The sequence below is a fragment of the Takifugu flavidus genome, chromosome 1 (assembly GCF_003711565.1).
Source record: "Takifugu flavidus isolate HTHZ2018 chromosome 1, ASM371156v2, whole genome shotgun sequence".
In the NCBI taxonomy this organism is placed as follows: Eukaryota; Metazoa; Chordata; class Actinopteri; order Tetraodontiformes; family Tetraodontidae; genus Takifugu; species Takifugu flavidus.
This window is the reverse complement of record NC_079520.1, coordinates 27,482,622-27,500,337: the sequence shown is the minus strand read 5'-3', so window position 1 is coordinate 27,500,337 and position 17,716 is coordinate 27,482,622. Positions and strand designations below refer to the sequence as shown.

Below are 17,716 nucleotides of genomic sequence, written 5' to 3'. Positions count from 1 at the left end.
CAATAAAAATTTCTGGAAGCTTTTGGTCGTCGTATAACTGACGGATCCCGAACACATAAACTGACCAAAACTTAGTCAAGTTTCCTCTGTGCACGTACGTGAACGGTGAAATGATCTGAAGTTTCAATGGAAATCCACTTTAAAATAGAAACATTTGACACCGGAGACCGTTTGTAACTTTACATCATTTTTAGCCTCTTTTATTTTCCAAATTTTGTTATTTTTAAGGAATTTTGCTTCATGCGGCAACAATTTAAAGAACGGAAAGAGCCGAAATCCTTACCTGGCCAGCGTTTGGGTGGCGCGTAGCTGTGAAAGCACAGACTGAGAGCACCCAAAAACTCCAGTTCAGGGTTCAAGTGAAGCCTTACTAGTAATTTCTATACTTCTTTGTCCATCACAGGCTTCGGTAGAAATGTTAGCATCCACGGGGGGACGCTAACACCTCCATATCTCTTCTAATTAATCAAACACGCATCGGTAATCATGCCATATTTGAAGTGATGAGGTCTGATGTTTCAGATATAAGAAGTGATCAGACCCGTCTGAGGGACAAGACAGCGCCGGGCCCAGCGCCGGGCCCAGCGCCGGCTGCACCCCCGGGCCAGCGGACGTTGTAAACTGGGCCTGAGCTCTGAAGGTTGGCTGTGATATCTGATCCCTGAACAGGTTGCGCGTGTGTGTCCTTTCCCCACGTTTCCCTCCCTCGGCCGCGGCAGCTGGCTCCATCGCTCCCCTTTCACCCCGCCGATACCAAAACTCGTATCCGCTCAGACGCTTTACGAGGACGTCGGGGCCGTTTCGGGCCTCCCCGGCCTTGGATAAATCCCACGGCCGGGGAGGGGAACGCGGGCGCGGCGCAGTAAGTGCAACCAAACGCCAAAAACGAGGGAGTAAGGAGGGAGGGGGGGGGGGGGGGGCGAATGTTGACTGACAGGTGCAGAGGTGGTCCCCTAAACAGGGCTCCTCAGGAGGAAACATGAATCTAAACGCCCCGAACGACCCGCGGACCCAGTTCTGGCCAAGCTTCCCGAATCGGCAGCGCAGTGAAAACAGGAGACAGAGTCGCAGTCATGTGTTTATTTGGCGGAACATTTGAATTTCGGGTGAATCCCAGCAGAATGTCTGAGAATCTCCAAGCAAGCATTTTGATCCCGTCGGTATTTGTTTCATTTGTGCGATTTTTGAGCCGCGAGTGGGCGCGCGGGAGCGTCCGTCGTCTACAATATGACAAATAAATACAGTATATTCAGTCCACACACACGTGATCGCCCGCTGTGTCTGTAAATCCGATACAATGATCCCAATGCAGCTCCTGACGGGAGGATACGGAGGTTAAAACGGGCGCCGCGGCGGCTACGACGCCATAGAGTCCGCCGGCGAGGCGGCGGCGGGGGCGGGGGCGTCGGCGTCCCGGCGCGGCTTCTTGCAGGTGAGCGCCAGCAGCAGCAGCATGGGCAGGTGCCACAGGCTGCAGAAGAACAGCTTCCGGGCGTTGCTGCGGTCCGACTTGTGGTAGAAGCGGACGGCCAGGTAGCTGATGTACAGGTTGATGGGCAGCGAGACCACGGGGAACGCCCACGTGGTCAGGTCCACCGCGGGCGCCAAGGCGGACAGGCCGACCAGGCCCAGGCTGTGGCGCAGGGCCACCCGCTTGCACACGCCCGGGTGGGTGACGGACATCATGCGGTAGCCGCCGCGCGAGTAGTCTTCCCTCAAGTTCCAGCTGAGGGCGTTGAAGTGCGGGAACTGCCAGCTGTACAGTAACCCCCCCAGCAGCAGGGCACCTGTGGGCGGGGGCAAGAGAGAGAGGGGGGGGGGGGGGCATCAGTGAACAAGTGGCAGCGATCCACCTCTGCACAGATGTGACCACAGAAGAAATCTGGCTCTGTTTAAAGGTGTAATTGTCTAATTCCAGATGGAACCGCCGAACATCTGGACGCTTTCAAAACAGAGCGACTTCACCGGCGATTATTGCGCCGCCCGTACGAGAGCCTAACGCGACGTTTCCCGGGAGAGCGGTGACTCATCACATTACCAGTCAACGTCCCATTAGTCGCCGGCCTCGTCTCCCATTCGACGGATTTCCACTGAACGCATCACGCAGGTCAAATATTTGCAGGCCTGCAGCTCTCGGAGGAACACGACGGAAACATCTCGCACCGTTGCCATAACAAAGCACTGTTTCACACGGGCCCGTTAGGCCCCGCCCTCGCTACGCTAGCACGCTAAATCATTCCGCATTTGTAGCCCTGAGTGAATAAGTGTAATTAAGCCCTTTCATGTGACGAGCTGTTTAAGTCGATGCGTTTATCGAGACTTTGTTTGCAGCTACAACAAAGCAGAGCCAGAGTTTCGCCGCTTCAGAAGGTGAAATACTGGATTTTAATCGCCCGTTAAAGTTGAACCTCCACAAGACGCGACTTGTTAGAAACTTCAAAATGTTTATTTCATAAAAGGGGAAATTGGAAACCCTCAAACAGACAAAGTCAGCAATAACGAGTCGTACCTGGCTCCAGACAGCCTGTAGCGGCGGTCCAGCCCATGACGGGCGGGATGGCGCCCACCACCGCCCCCACCCAGGTGTTGGCGATGCTGAGCCTCTTGAGCGGCGTGTAACAACAAGTGTAGAGGAAGATGTTGAGGGCACCCAGGAGGCCCGTCAGGGGGTTAACGGCCAGCGTTAGCAGGGCGACGCCAGGAACTCCACAGGCCAGGGCAAAGGTCACGGCGTGGAGGGGGCTGATGCGAGGGGACGAGAAAATTAGAGATGCAAGAGATGTGTGAGCACAGAAAGGGATGAAACATGACAGACAGCTGGGGGGGGGGGGGGCACAAACTGGCTGCATTCTAAAGAAAACACGGAGAAAGTGTGAAGCGAGGCCCGCTGATGGCTTGTTTGGCTCCACGTTCAGGCCTCCGGAGTGGTGGACAGCGTTTTTACACATCTCACAGACACCAGTGGGGGGGGGGGGGGGGGGCTGTGTTTAGACGCAGGACATCGGCTCGACCCCCCCCCCACATCCAGCGGAGAATTCCTCAAACCCGAGCTATGGTGCCGAGCATCCTCCTCTTCTCCACCTCCGTCGGGGAGGATTCAGCAGAGGGTCCCCGGGGCGAGGAAGGGGCAGCTTCCTGTGGTGGCGGGGCAGGTCGAGAAGACCCTCCTCCTCCGAAGCGTGGTCGCATTACACCCGACAGGTGTGAGGCAGAGAAGCGCCGCTGCTGACCGACACCCCCGTTAAGGTCACACTCCACCGTCCAGAACTCAATATGGGCTGATGCTTTATTTAAGGGAACACGGACAAATACACCTGTGGTTTTGCATCACAATGGCGTGTGTGTGTGTGTGTGTGTGTGTGTGTGTGTGTGTGTGTGTGACACAGGTACGCATGCAAACACAAACACCTGATACCTGATTTGTCCTCGGACCAGCGGGCGGTTCTTGGTTCGGTTCATGTTGGAGTCGAAGGGCACCTCGAAGTACTGCGTAAACAGAAAACACACGCCGTCAGCTTCCACGTGCTCCTTCCTGCCGCCCTGCAGGTAAAACGCCTCCGCTGTTCCCAGCGAGCCGCTCCGAACGACACACGTTTACGGGGGGATGATGGAGGGTCCCGCCAGCGCCGGCACCCCCCCCCCCACTCCGCGCCGCGTTAATGTTCACAGACGCGTAAATCAATTTAGGAAATCTATAAGTCCTGCCAGGACTTCCACCACAGCTGCATTTGTGACTCTTTCCATGACACATCTGGACAGAAACAAAGTGTGTATGTGTGTGTGTGGTGGGGGGGGAGAGGGGGGCAGCACATGCTCACCTCGGAGGTGGAAGGTGGAGGCCGTGCTGTTGGGTCGGGGGAGTTCTGGGACACAAGTATGTGAAAAACTACTTATCCTCCCGTTTTATGATCTGCTCTGGAGGAGTCTGCTTCAAAGTGCCCCCACGAGATTGGAAATGTGTGACTAAAACGCAAACACATGGGGCGCTTAAACGCAGGAACTGGTTAATCTGCGTGCGTGCACCAGGGTGCACGGGCCAACACACACATATGTGCGTTTAGCCCCTTTGGGTAATGAAGAAAACAGATAAAGTGTATGGAATAGAAGGCTCCATCTCCTGTGATATACGCGCCTCATAAAATATCTCATAAACAGATCATGGATCTTTTTCTTCTGAAAGCACTTTTCTGATTTAGTCTCATCATGAAGCTGAAACATGTTAAAATGCAGGATCCTGATGGTGTTTAAAAGAACCTGAACACAGCACAGGAAAAGAGGTGGGTTCTGATGGGAAACCCTGCAGCTCTGGGGTCATCGCGGTCCGCACCAGAATCCCCCAAAACTCAGAGGAGCTGTGCTGCTTCCAGGGCAGGAACGAGCATTCAGAGAGAGGCAGGTGAGTTTAGCCCGATGAGTTGCACTGGAGCTAGCAGGGTGTCGGCGGACCGGCCCCGTCTAACGGACAGCTGTGTGGGCCTCTGCGGGACCCCCGGGCCCAGACCGAGGTGTTAATTCTATTTCCCGGGTCAGGAAATGCGTCAGGAGGTCAGGGGCCGCGGAGAGAGAAATGCAGGGTGTGGCCAGAGCAGAGCCCCGTTCACCCAGGCCTCAGGTGGGGCCGGGGGCGGGGGCCAGGGACTGGGCCAGGGCCGGGGCCGGGGCCGGGGGCGGGGGCCGGGGCCAGGGACTGGGCCAGGGCCAAGCTCGCTGCAACATCGCTCACATAAAAACACATCTACTGGGTTCGGATCCCGCGTGTGAAACAAAGATCCAGACACTGAAGAGGTGGTGGTCCTGTGTCTGAAGGACAGGAGGAACCGTTCGGACCGACCCGCCTCGCCGCTGTGCAGATGCTCTGAAGCCAACGCCGCTCTGCCGGTCCTGTTCTGGCTCCTCCCTCCCTCATCTGGTTCACATCGGTGGCACCGCGTCATTGTTTCCGCCCGACACCGCCGCGTCAGAGACGGCATTAAATAAACGGAGCCCTTTCCTGCACGTGGACGTGCACGTGCGTTGCTACAGGTATGCTAACGGAATAGGTCAACAACAACATGTAAACACACCAAGTTTTTTGTTTTTTTTCCCAAGAGGAGACAAATATTTGGGTTGAAAACAAACTAGAGGACAGTAAAATGTCCCAAAGTTTCCATTTTAGTTGAACTGGTGAATGTGGTGCCTGCTAACTGGTACCAGCTCACATCGCTCCCAACCAGAGCCACCGGATCGGACCGTTCCGGTGCCAGCCGTTTATTCTGGGAGCTCACTCGTTATTCACAGGCCGACACCAGGGGAGCGAAACGGAGCTTTGGATCGGAGCTTTATCTGCTGCACACAGATGAAGGTTGAGAGATGAAAGATCTGCCATCAGACAGCCGCGCAGTTTCCTGATTCTGACGGACCGGGTCGGGACACCGGGGTCGCCTGGGCGATGGAAGCGGCTGTTAGGAAGAGCTGGCGGCTGCTTTGGATTCTAACCGCAAACACAGACGCGCAGCAAAGAACTGTTGGAACAATGATCTTCCAGGTGATGGAGATGGAAAACAGGCGCGTCCGAAGAGGGAACCACAGCCGGGGGGGTGGGGGGTGGGGGGGTGGAGCTGGCAGATGCTCGGAGCTATCAAAGAGCGGACCTGCCCCCAACACCAGGACGGGCTGTAGGCACACTTCCTGTTCTTGTTTCCAAGCCCAGGAACCCTCGTGCAGCTGCGGTGACTTTGATACTGAGGGAAATGAGGGGCCACGTACTTGGATCAGGTTGGACGGTGAACCGCACAATTAAGGACAAAGAAGGAAAAGAGTTTGTTCTCCGTGTGGCTGATTGGTTCCCGACCCCCTCCCCCCCACTGACTGAAGGTCACGGAGGAGTCACATGACTGCACGCTGTGTATTTACTCACACACACACACACACAACCTCAGCTAGTCTCAACACCACATCGTCCTCGCCCTCCTGATGAAAACCCAGGTGCACACTGGGTAAACTCACCAAAATAAGAGACCATCACTTGTCACCTGCTCACGTGCGCTGCAGCAGGATGGCAGAGCCGCACGTGCACGCAGGGTGGGCGGTGCTGGGGCGCCTTCGGGCCAAGTCCACTTGACAGAGCAGGAGAGCTCTCAAAGCCCCCTCCAACGCCAAGCGTGGAGCGTCTGGGATCGAGCGCTCGGTGACCAAGCAGCCTCAGATCTGCACTGATTGGGCCGACCTCAGATGTCAGTTCAACGGTCCTGGCAGACGTTCGCAACGTTTTAGATGGAATGAGTGAAGGGAAACGAAACAACAGGGAAAACACGCAGACCGGGAAGATTAAAGGGTTCCTGGGTGCTGCTCTGTCAGATTAGAGCTTCAGGTGCGTGTTCAGTGAGAAGAAGCTATGTGAACAATGCTGTGATGTCACAGTTAGCCTAGACAACCTGTCCAACGCTGCCACGGCTAATTATTAACAGAGCGACTGAGCAAATTAACGTCAAGAAGTCCAGAACGCGGGTGAGAACAGATGAGCATGATGAGTCTGGAGACAGAAGACAAAGACGGAGCGCTCTGGAATAAGAAGCATTAAATCCATCAGCTCTAAACTCAAGTTTTATTCAGCCTCAATGAACCGGTAACCAGAGACACGCTGTTGGTTATTGGCGCTCCAAGGTAACGTTCACACCGGGTTCATCTCTGGGTTCACGGCACCAAGGTGAAAGAGGAAAAGAGGCGAGCGGCGACCCAGTCTGGAACGCTGCCGACGGACAGCTGGCAGATGTTTTTCAAGCCCCTCCGCCTCTTTTGATGCAACGTGGTAGATTAGCTGGGAAGAGGGTCGTTTTCATGCCTTCAGGTCTGAGCCAAGATTCAGCTACACTGAATATGCTACGCTCAGCTAGCTCTGGTTTAGCATTACTACTAAGGCGGTGCAACAAAGTCATGCTAACGGCTTAATACCAGTCTGTGACGGACCGGTGTCCAGATCGATGTCTCACTTGCCAAGACAACAGCAGCCATTAAGTGAAATTCAAGTTTAAAGAATCAACCCATGGCGCTCGGCGTGATCCGGAACAACTCCGGCGTCCGGCGCCTTGCTTCGGTTCACAGTAAACATAAAAGCCGCGGCGGGGGAGGGATGCTACGTGTGACAGCGCCTAAAGTCCCTTCACAAGCGAGAGGCTCCCATGTTCCACCCTCGGCGTGTCTCTTCCGTCCTGGACGGTCGAGGCTGCAGTGCCGTCTGGCCCGAGGCTGGATCACTTCTCCCTTCGGGCTATGCTAAACCCACAATTACGGCTCCTCTGCCTAGTGGGCCGGGCAGAGCCGCTGGCAGCCTTTCAGCTGGCAGCGCCTCCCCCCTGATTAATGGCTCCAGTGTGCTACAGTGAAGTGCTAAACTGGCCGTATGTTAATCTGCCAATTAATGCCGAGCACAGCCGCATTACCTCTGCCCTAATCGATCTGAGGAGACGCACGGAATTTGGGAGGAGAGAGTCGGTGCCTGAAATGAGATGGGGGGGGGGGGACCACATTTTCTCATCCTTTTCTGGAAGGGGAAGATGGGATCTCATGTGCCATATGATGCCACAGTCCCTCATCAGTTCTGCTGCCTGTGGCTCCTAGTTTAAGGGAGGATTACACACCGACGCCGGGGTGGGAAGCAGAAGAGCCTCTCTCATGAGGAGATTATCAAATCCAGGTTTGGTTTCAGCTCACAGAACGATGGCGGCCACAGAGGCTCATTCATAAATATGCCACTTTAGTCGAAATATACGTCACACCAGAATGTTAAAGACTGGACTGAAGCGGAGCCAAAGACTTTCATATATCATTCCTCCGTTACAGGAGAAGTTATCCCCGCGGAATCTCGCGCCGCTGGACGCCAGCGCACATTTATTTTCACCCCGCGTCAAAGTTATCAACTGTGCAAACAGGAGAAATTCCCTTTGAGTAGCTACGAGCCGTATCGCTAGTCTGAGTCTGATAAGTTACAGTTACTCATGGAGGCATTTCTCTGCCCTTCCTGATTAGCATTAACTATAAAGATAAATCACAGCGACTCGGTCTGACGTACTGTGGGAAAATATATCAGCTAAAGGCCGAGAGAGAGTGTGTGTGTGTGTGTGTGTGTGTGTGTGTGTGGTCACTTGTTTAAAGGGAAATAAACAGTCCTTTCCACCTTCAGCGCTGGTGTGTCTGACAGGAGATGCCGTTTGAAAGGCCCAGAACAGTTTGGTCCGGTTTGGAAACAGGGCAGGAGTGTGTGTTTGGAGTTTGAGGCACAGCTGCGTCTGACCTCAACGAGCCTGGAATGAGCGTGTGTCAACTCTAATACGTCTCTGGCACGGCTGGTCCTGAACGTCCCGATGAAACGCGCCCCTCGGAAATTGGGAGCGTTCTCTCGAACGTGACGGCGGCCGTCAGCACCTCTGCCAGACGTGCACCGGCAGCGGCGGCCCGCGGCGGAACGCGGCCCTTCGTCCGGACAGGTCCTTTCAACGAGCTTTTCAAATCAAAACGACGGCGCCCCGGAGGAGGCGGAGCTCCCGCCCAACTTTGCACTTGGCGTGTTGATCGGTGCAGCCGGGTGGCGAGCGGGAAGACACGTGCGACATCTGACAAGACAGCCGACGCCAGCACAACACAACGAGCAGCTCCAGCATTTGTGTCTCAGAGCCTGTGAACAGCAGCCTGCCCCCCCCTGCTGCTAGCGTCTGATTCCTCTCTTCTCTCCACACCCCGAGAGGAAAACACCGAGTCAGCCTCTCGACAGGTTCTTTAGTGAGCTGTCAGCCCTCTGTCGCGTGGATGTAACAGGAATTCTTCCTGTCAGGATGTTACGTGATACAGAGAGCAGAGTTCGGAGGTGCTAGCCACAAACTCGTCACATCAGAGCTGCTTTACAGGGGTTTCTGAAATGCTCCCTGAGTTTTATAGCCAATAAATCGTGCCATTACAATTTAGCCAGCTGAAAACGCTCTTATCAGGGACACCATCTGCCGTCTGCTGCCACCTTGAAGTTCACGTGCACGTGTGTGCACAGAACGCGGAGCAAAGGATTCATCAAAGCCCGCAAGGCAACAGAAAGCAGCATAAAAAGGGCGAGGTGGTTAAATTAGAGCCACTCTCTTTAATCCCTGCAGCAGCAATGGCTACAAAAGAATTCCCCGGATGAAAAAGGTCTCCGGGCCGACGCCCGGGACCACTGAGGGCGCACGGACACGTTGAATCCTCTGGATGGGGATGAACCCCGCACCCACACGCAGGCACGAAGCTTATCGTTCTCAGGATGATTACAGTTCTGTGGGTGGAAAATGAAGGGGAGCACGCTGGCGCTTACTTCCTGCCCTTTGAAAGCACGGCGGACGGCGACATTATCGGCCTCCGCAGCAAAACACACGTGTGGCGCTCAAAGCGCTCGTGGGCAGGCGGAGGGCGAGCGAGGCGCTGGAGGTTTTTGGGTTGGTTTTTTTTGAAGAACCGGACCCGGCTGTTTACACAAGGTCACCTTCATCACGTGCCAAAGAAATGTTTAGCGAGAAGAATGAGAAGGCAGTTTACCCTGGGAAACATGTTTGGAAACGTATGAAAGAACGGCGCCTCGATGAAAGACGTCGCTTAGGAACCAGATCAGATGTGTCCCTGCAGTTGGCTGCAGCCCTGAACTGACAGGTGGGCCTCGGTAAACAGTTATTAAGTCCTAAAAGCATCGCGCAATGACGCTGTGTTGTTGGGGGAATGGGAGAAAGAGGCAGCTTTTGCTGTTTTGCTCCCTTTGTGATCCTCAGGTGTGGTTAGCTACAAAGCAAAAACAGTAATGGCTGGTACAAAGAGCAGAGAAACAGGTAGAACTGAACATCTCTGAGCACCGTTCTCATTAGAATCTCAGAATCTATTACCTTTACTTGGATGTACGTACTAATTACTAGGTATAGATTGCCTCGCAGCCATGTAAAACAATCAGCATAGTGAGTGACACTCTGAAGCCTCTGGCCAGTAACAGTTAGCATAACATCTGATTAGCACGGAACAATTATCACCGCAATCTTTTATCATTACAGTCGACTTTGATGGGGGATAAAAGGTGATGTTTATCATGAAAAAGCAGTTAATGAGACGTCGTTACGGATCATTTTGTAATTAGAGAAAAGGGAAAAACCTGTCAAAGGTTGCAGCATTTAAGTATTTAAACGTAAATGCCTTTAAGTGCGTGATACCGACGAAGGGAACCATTTTGTTTTCCAACAGAGATGCTCTCACCCCAAAGCTTCTCCGTTTGAACCAAATTAGCATTCCGGGCTGCCTCTCAGACATGCCACCAACTGGCCTACTTGCTTTTTTGTTAATTATCCATGGACCACAGCGTCACACAATGAGGCCTCCCACTTGTCTTGGGTTGAGACTCACAAAGAGGAAAATCATTACGGGGCCACGCCATCATCTTAAACGCACAATCACCTGCAGAATCTAGGCATTCCGTTTAAAAATAAAAACGTGCAGGGTTATGGCGTGTGTAAGGGGACGCGACCATGTCTCTAAAGTCAGTGGATGCTAATCGTGCCCCCGCTCACACAGGCAGTGACGTAGCTGTTGTAGCCGGAGTTCCAACATTTACTCAGCTTGCGTGAGATCAAACGTGACCACTTCATCGCACCAGAAGGTTCAGCGATGACTGCCCCCCCCCTTCCCCATTGACTCAATAGCGTCTTAATCGCTCCTTGTTAGTCGAAGCCCATAATCACAGTGTTTTGTCAGAAACTAACAGCTCATCCAGGAGGTGGGGGGGAGGTGCTCAGCCTGCCCATCACTCAGTCATCTTCATCCCCTTGGGTGACGGCGGCGCTATTGTGGCGAAGGCGTGTTTGCACAACACGCCTCGGCCCTGACAGCCCGGGAGACGCGTTGCGTGTGAGCGCCGCACGGTCGCAGGTGTGAGCTTCAAAAACAGATGACGTGAGCGAGGAGATGTTCCGATGGCTTGGAACAAAAGCCGAAACTTTGAAGTTGTTAAACGCTGCTCGAGCCAACAATTAAATCTGCTGATGAGGAGGATCTCGGGCTTCCAATCTAACTCTTAAAATTCCTCAGCGGGATTTAATGAAGCGCCTTTTATTGACGGCTCGGCAGGAAGTGGAACTGTAAGGATTCGCACCAGTGGGAGAACTTCTACACATAAAATCGACAGCATAAAGGCTGTTAGCTGCTCCGCTGCTGCTCACAATCCTAATAAACATAGCAGCTAAACCTACCAGCGTTTTTAGAATGTTGCTCTGCAGGGTAAAAAGACAAATTCTAGATGATTGAACGTAGCTTAAATATGATTAACGTATAGAATAATACTGACGATCTTTGCCTGGCACCCATCTTAGCTCCCACTTCCCTTCAGCATCATTTTGGGGCTGTATAATTGATGGATTTACCCTCCATCACTTTATCAAAGGAAACCATCTGTCTCCCCTCTGAGGCTGCCACACGTGCGTTTGTACAGTTTAAACCAGCCTGGAACCCTGGGGTCCATCAGACAAAAGCCTGTAAAAAATTAAATATTAAACAGAAATGTTAAATATTTATATTAATCCTACGGTTAAAAAACAGAAAAGGCAGTTTTTGGGCCATCTTGCAATTAAAAAGGAATTTGTTCCTTCTCCCAGGCAAAGGGAACAGCTTGGTGGAGAGCTTCAATACAAAGAACCAAATGGGATGGATGTCAAAGATCAGAACGCACTTTTGTTTTAACCTTGTTAATCTAAAAGAGCAGCAGCTGCACTCAGGGGGGAGAAAACCTCTCGCTCAATCCCTCGTGTTGTTCAGCCTCTGATGTGTTTGGCCTTTAACTTTAGCAAAGGCACCTGTGAAAGCGCCTAAATGATCCAGACAAAACACTTCTGAACAGCCAATTAGACGACAGGACTCCCGGACGGACGCCTCCCGGCGCCATCTACCTGCCAAAACCAAAAGGGCGGCTTCAACTGTTGGGGAGGAGCATCTTGGGGAGTCAGAGAGCTTTTTAATTTCCCTCCACCAAAAATCTGCAAACAATCACACCTCAGCGTCCATCAGGACACAAACGCTTTCACAGGCACCCCTTTTCCAGCAACATGTGCGGAGGAACTGATTATTCCCCCCCTCCCCACCTCCCAAAGAGCCTCCGACTGGTCTTGTAAACGTTCATTTAGATTCTAAAAGCACACATAAAGTGAAATCATTTGCCCGACCTAATTAACGCCCTCACAACACTAAACACACTGCAACGATCCTCCCCTCGTACGTAGACGTGAAAACACCACGTCAACGTGTCTCGGCGGAGTCTCACAACAAGAACTTCATTAGAGGTGAGATAGAGGACCACGACGCACATGCGGACGCGTACATGAGGGTAAATGATGCATGTCCACACAGGACAGGACAGAGGGGCGGAGCCGGGGGCTTGTGGGGGCTCGCCTGTGCGTGCTAGCTTCAGACCACTCACCACAGGAGACGGAGACACAAAAGAAAAACCCGCTACAATAGTCACAAAAGCAGAAATGACACATAGCAGACACACAAGTCAGACCGAGCTTTCCTCGCAAACCAACGCTGGTGCGATTCCAACATAACCGCTGTCAGAACAGCCCAGCGCTCAGGAACGGGGAACACCGGGCCTGTTCTGGTGAACCGGGACACCTCAGGGAAGCCCGCAGCCTTTTTGGCTCCGGCATAAAAAAGTCTTCTGACTCAATTACCCAATTAGGTGAGACGGTGCCCAGACTGGAAGGTGATGACAGCTGGAACACCTGCAGAGGTTCTGCCTGGTCAGGGGGGGGAACCAGACCCCGACGCCGCAACCACGGTTACGGTTTCAAGCAGGAAGGCTATGAAAGAGAAAGAGCGAGGAGTGGAACCAGCCCGATCTGTCCAAGTCCTGCGGCGAAACCCGAAGGACGCGATCAAACTGTGCAGGACGCAGAATTACCAGCAGCTTTAAAACGGAGCGGAAGAGCAAAAGGAAGCGACGCAGCCGCTCCGAGCTTAATGGATGAACCTGGCACCCTTTGCAATAAAAGGAAGTGATCATGTCCAGTGATTAAAAGGATCACAACAAGGCCATTTTATTTGTTTTTAATTAAAAGGCAGCATCAATAAAATATGCACTCTTGTTGACTCTGCTGGGAAACTCTATAGGCAGCGTTGTTACGCGACTCCAAGCGTTCACACCCTTCTGTCAGTTTCCTGTTTAGAGCAACATTCTAAAAGACGACCGCAACATCTGTATTTGCCCCGTGGGCGCTTCCCGACGGGACGTCGAGCCGCCTCGGCTTCTGACAGCTCCTTGGAAGGTCTGGCTGCAGCTTCCAAGAGCCAAAGCATTTTGTTCCTCCCTCGAGGTAATTCGGCGGTTGCGTGGTCACACGCTTGCACCCCGTCGCCTCGTTCGATGCGGGGCGTTAAGGGACTGTGGTGGGGCTACAGAGCGCAAAGATCTGGCAGCACAAACGAAGGAAGGATGAGTTTCTGCGGCACCAATGAACGAGTGAGGGGGTGAGATCAGGGACGTCAGGTGAGGCTGCTTCTCTGAAGAACGCCGCCACAGCCGCCGCAGTGCAACAGGCCATTACACGTCACCCATACTCAAATAAAAACACCCACAATTACCTTTCATTCGCAGGCAGGGGGACACATAGTTCTCATACCAGACGGGCAACGGCAGCCTTTAAACACGCTCATCCCCAATCATCCTTTCAAAGATTACTTAATGAGAGTTGTGACCTCTACGGCTTTTAAAATGCCTTTTTAACTCTTTCTCTAAAATCATTCGAGGTCTGAAGCCCCAGTTGACCCGAGGAGCCGACAAACGAGGCACTGAAAAGCAAACAGGGCTTCACTGAAATATGAGGCCGTGTTGTATCACAACCCGGGGGCCGATTTAGTGGAGAAAATGAAGACTGACAGGACTGATGTGAGGGTGGTCCTGCAGATAAAGGCACGCGTGAGGGACGAACAGTGGCAGCCGCCTATTACGTCTCTCAACGCCCCGACTGTCTTGGAGCTGGAGCCTGGACGACTCTCATTTTTCAAATACCTGTAGGATATTTACACACCTGCTCATAATGAGGAGGTGAAACAGACTGAAAATAGCATCAGACTGGGAGCTGAAAAGGACTGAATGCCACTCAATAAAAACAAGAGTGAGGGAACTTTGGCAGATTCACGTCCACAGATGTGACGGAGGAACGAGCTGGAGCAGCATGGAGGACAGCAGCGTGTGTGTCGGCCCCCGGGGCAGGAAGCCTCAGTGTAATCAAAGCCTTCGCCAAATTACAGGCCAAAGACACAACTTCGAGTTCGTTCAAGGGCCAAGGGAGAGGTCACTCATTATGCTAACAGCACTGAGTCATGGAGCAAATTCCTGTGTACAACATTAACTACAGGTATCGGCGGGGGCCAAACTCCTGACGTCCTGAGAGTCGAGGTGTACTTGTGCTGCAGTGTTTACTGCACAGACAAGAAGCTTTCAACTGGGGAATAATAACAGTGTTAGAGACAATTCGGAGTGTTTTTGAATGCGTAGCAGAAGAAGAATGTCTGAGGAGTAGATGGGAGGGTGTGCTGGGCAGCTTTCCAACCGCACTGTCAACAAGGACGTCAAAAAGAGGACACCAGCGCCGGGACAATCCACAAACCGACTCTTCCTGAGACAAGAGGAATGTAAAAATCCACTTCGCAAAGCTAACGCCTTTAGCCACAGTTGTGTTTACCATTTCTGCTGTATGGGCCATTTGTAATGGGAGTAAATAAACTGTGGTTAGTCGTGCGATTCATGGGCGGTTTATTACACAGTAAACACACATGCTTCCAGTTTACCTCCAATCTCTGGAAGCTAATGATATGTAGGACTTGCTAAAAGTGCACAAATCTCCAAATCTGATGAGAAGTCAATGTTATTATTCACACATTGGTGAGGTTTACAGGTGGACGCAGCACAAGCCAGGCCTGAATGGTTGGGAGGACCACTGACCTGGTTAATTGAATTTGCGGCACATGAGGCGAGACCCGTTCCCAGGGAGGCCACGACAAAGGTCAGAGGGTCAAAGGGCACCGGAGCCATTGCATAACCAGCGGCTGCTGTTGTAACCACCAACGCTGCAAACATCAAGAATAAAATGATACAACTTTACAGTCCAGTGTATTTTTTCTTTGATTTCAGGTGTCCAGTTAGGCCAAAAAGCAGATGATACTGACATTTGTGTAGAAAAAAAATAAATAAAAAAAAAAAATAAAATCTCAATTTGGAATGGACCATTTTTTGTGATTCATTCCAACATTAACTAATCATTTCTAAGTGTTGAGACGTGGATCTAAAACCTGCGAGTGAGGTTCAACCAGAACATTGAATGTATCATTCTGTTGGTTTGGTCACATAAAAAGAATCAATTAGTTTATTAACTTCTGTAAAAACAGAACCTAGAAAGTGTAGTAAACACCTTTATACTCGTATTTATAGGAGTATAAGGCACAATTATTTTTGTTTAAAATGGTGGTTGGACAAATATACAGATAGTTTGATGATGCAAGTGTAACCACAATGTAACGTCACAAAATATAGAGATAATCATGCACAAATGTGGATTCATATCGGTTCACAAAGCCGCTCACTCTTCCTGCATTCAGCTTTTTTTGTCATCCTCACAGCCAAAAGCCACATATCAACAATCAAAAACACGTCTTCTCTGATGTCTGTGTGCCTTCACACACTGTTGAGATGTGATTTTATCCAGAAGAAAGCTGCTGACCACTGTCATCAGTACAAATGCATTTAACAACAAGAAGAAAACAGCCTCAATCAAATGACACCTCATTTGATAGCAAAACACGTATTGTTTTAAACAATCCAAAATGCATACCTGTCAGTTTGATTTTGGAGAGCCTGGAGTAGATACCTGGCAAGTCAGCCACATCCAGTTTAAGCTGCTTCCATTGTCTGTCCAAACGTGCTTCCTTTGCCTCATCTGTCTCCACCTGGACATGAGGAGTCTCGACATGAGGGGTCCCTATCGTGCCGGAGAGGCGACTGTTCTCGACTGCCACATCTTGTGAAACAAGCTTCACGTTGGGTGGTTCAGGAGGTTCAGGAGTTGCAGATTCTGGACTAACTGGATCAAAAGCTGGTACTCTCTGCACTTGCCTTTCAGTGCTGTCATCTCTCTCATCCACAATATTTAGGACTTGGGCCTGTTTGGGGATGGCACGTTGATGAAGCTCGCTGCTACTCTTTGACACATACTGCAAAAAAAAAGAAGCCGGTTGTTTACGGAGAGGATTAAAACATACTCACCCATAAAGCAAAAATGATTAATGTATAGGGATCGAGTTGAAGGAACTAAGGGCAGCTTACTTGGCGTTTCAGGAAGTTGAGGTGCTGATATGTGAGCCAGTTTGAGGGACATCTCCTGTGCAGCTGAATAAGGCTGCGAGCAATTGGATTACATTTGGGAACATTTTGAACTAACTTCCGTTTCAGATTTACGCCAATCAAACCTGCAAGAAGCATTAAGCAGAATTACCATCAATGCAAAGGGTTTTGTGGACATTTAATTAGTTAGTAGGGTTAAGGTAGGGTAGTAGGGGTATTGCTTAAAACATGAATATTAATAAAAGATGCAACTCAAATAACTGAAGGCTACAACTACAGGATGCAGAAAATGATTGTTCGTAATTTTTCACTCCATCACGTAGTATCTATTTTTCTAAGTGCTAGTAAGTAATGTTTTTAGCATGGTATTTAAATGACTAAATAAAACGTGATAATAAAAGGTGAATGGTGCAATAACACAGTAGCAATATCGCAATTTCAAATGCATAACTTTCTATGATGCAATCTATCTGCAATGCAACAAATTAAAATTCCACACAACCACCGATTTTCACATTACGTGAACAGTTATATAAATGTATCCACAATAATTCGGCATACTAATTGGCCACTGATGATAAACTTCCATCTAAGGTCATTACTAGCGACTAGCCACTCACAGCACAGTGCAGTACAGTAAGCGCTATGCTAAGCTAGTTCGATAGCTTCCGCTTTCGCTTCACCGAACCTTTTCAGAGACAAAATGTTTTTGCGTTGAGACTAGATATCAAACGTTTTATCCGTTATTACTTTATGTTACCTGACAGTCTGCTACATGGTGTTATATACATGTTCTCGTATCATAAAGCCGGCTCCCCTCCCGACCCCTTTCACATGCTGCGAGCCGCCATTATGACCGCTGATGCTAAAAAGTACTTCCGGGGTAAAATGAATGACGTCACTCGTTTGGTTAGTTTGCTGATAAAAGACAACAATTAATCACTAAAACACGAGACAAATCCGCAATTGAAATGTTTTTTGACTTCGGAATCAAACAATAATTGGAAAAAAGTACAATTTTGAATCTCAAATTCTTAAATGATAATCAGTAGTGGACTTTTCGAAGAAACAGAGCATGCTTGGCTTACTACACGACTAAGTAGTACTTCTCCTCCTACTACTACTACTGCTCAGCTACTACTACTACTACTACTACAACTACCACTACTACACAGCTACTGCTACTACGACTACTGCTACTTCTTCTGCTGCTACTACTGCTACAACTACTACTGCTACTAGTACTACTACTACTACCACTACTGCTCAGCTACTGCTACTACTACTACTACTGCTACTCCTACTGCTCAGCTACTACTACAACTGCTACTACTACTACAACTACTACTACTA

The 17,716-nt window shown here is 50.7% G+C and overlaps 1 protein-coding gene across 1 annotated transcript; it reads right to left on the bottom strand.

The window, feature by feature from the left end:
- Nucleotides 1–1,065: 1,065 nt before the first annotated feature.
- On the bottom strand, nucleotides 1,066–17,263 carry LOC130539663 (protoheme IX farnesyltransferase, mitochondrial). Its single transcript, XM_057058155.1, has 7 exons — nucleotides 17,124–17,263; nucleotides 16,346–16,488; nucleotides 15,855–16,233; nucleotides 14,969–15,093; nucleotides 3,416–3,486; nucleotides 2,510–2,742; nucleotides 1,066–1,787 (listed from the first exon to the last, which is right to left on the bottom strand). The coding sequence occupies exons 1-7, from the start codon at nucleotides 17,152–17,154 to the stop codon at nucleotides 1,357–1,359; spliced, it is 1,413 nt and encodes a 470-aa protein (XP_056914135.1). The 5' UTR covers nucleotides 17,155–17,263; the 3' UTR covers nucleotides 1,066–1,356.
- Nucleotides 17,264–17,716: the final 453 nt, after the last annotated feature.

Excerpts from the sequence above, each read along its gene's own strand:
- LOC130539663 (XM_057058155.1), bottom strand. The coding sequence starts at position 17,154 with ATGTATATAACACCATGTAGCAGACTGTCAG. Across the intron at positions 16,489-17,123 it reads ACCATGTAGCAGACTGTCAG|GTTTGATTGGCGTAAATCTG; the intron begins GTAACATAAAGT and ends TGCTTCTTGCAG. Across the intron at positions 15,094-15,854 it reads CTCCAAAATCAAACTGACAG|CGTTGGTGGTTACAACAGCA; the intron begins GTATGCATTTTG and ends TGATGTTTGCAG.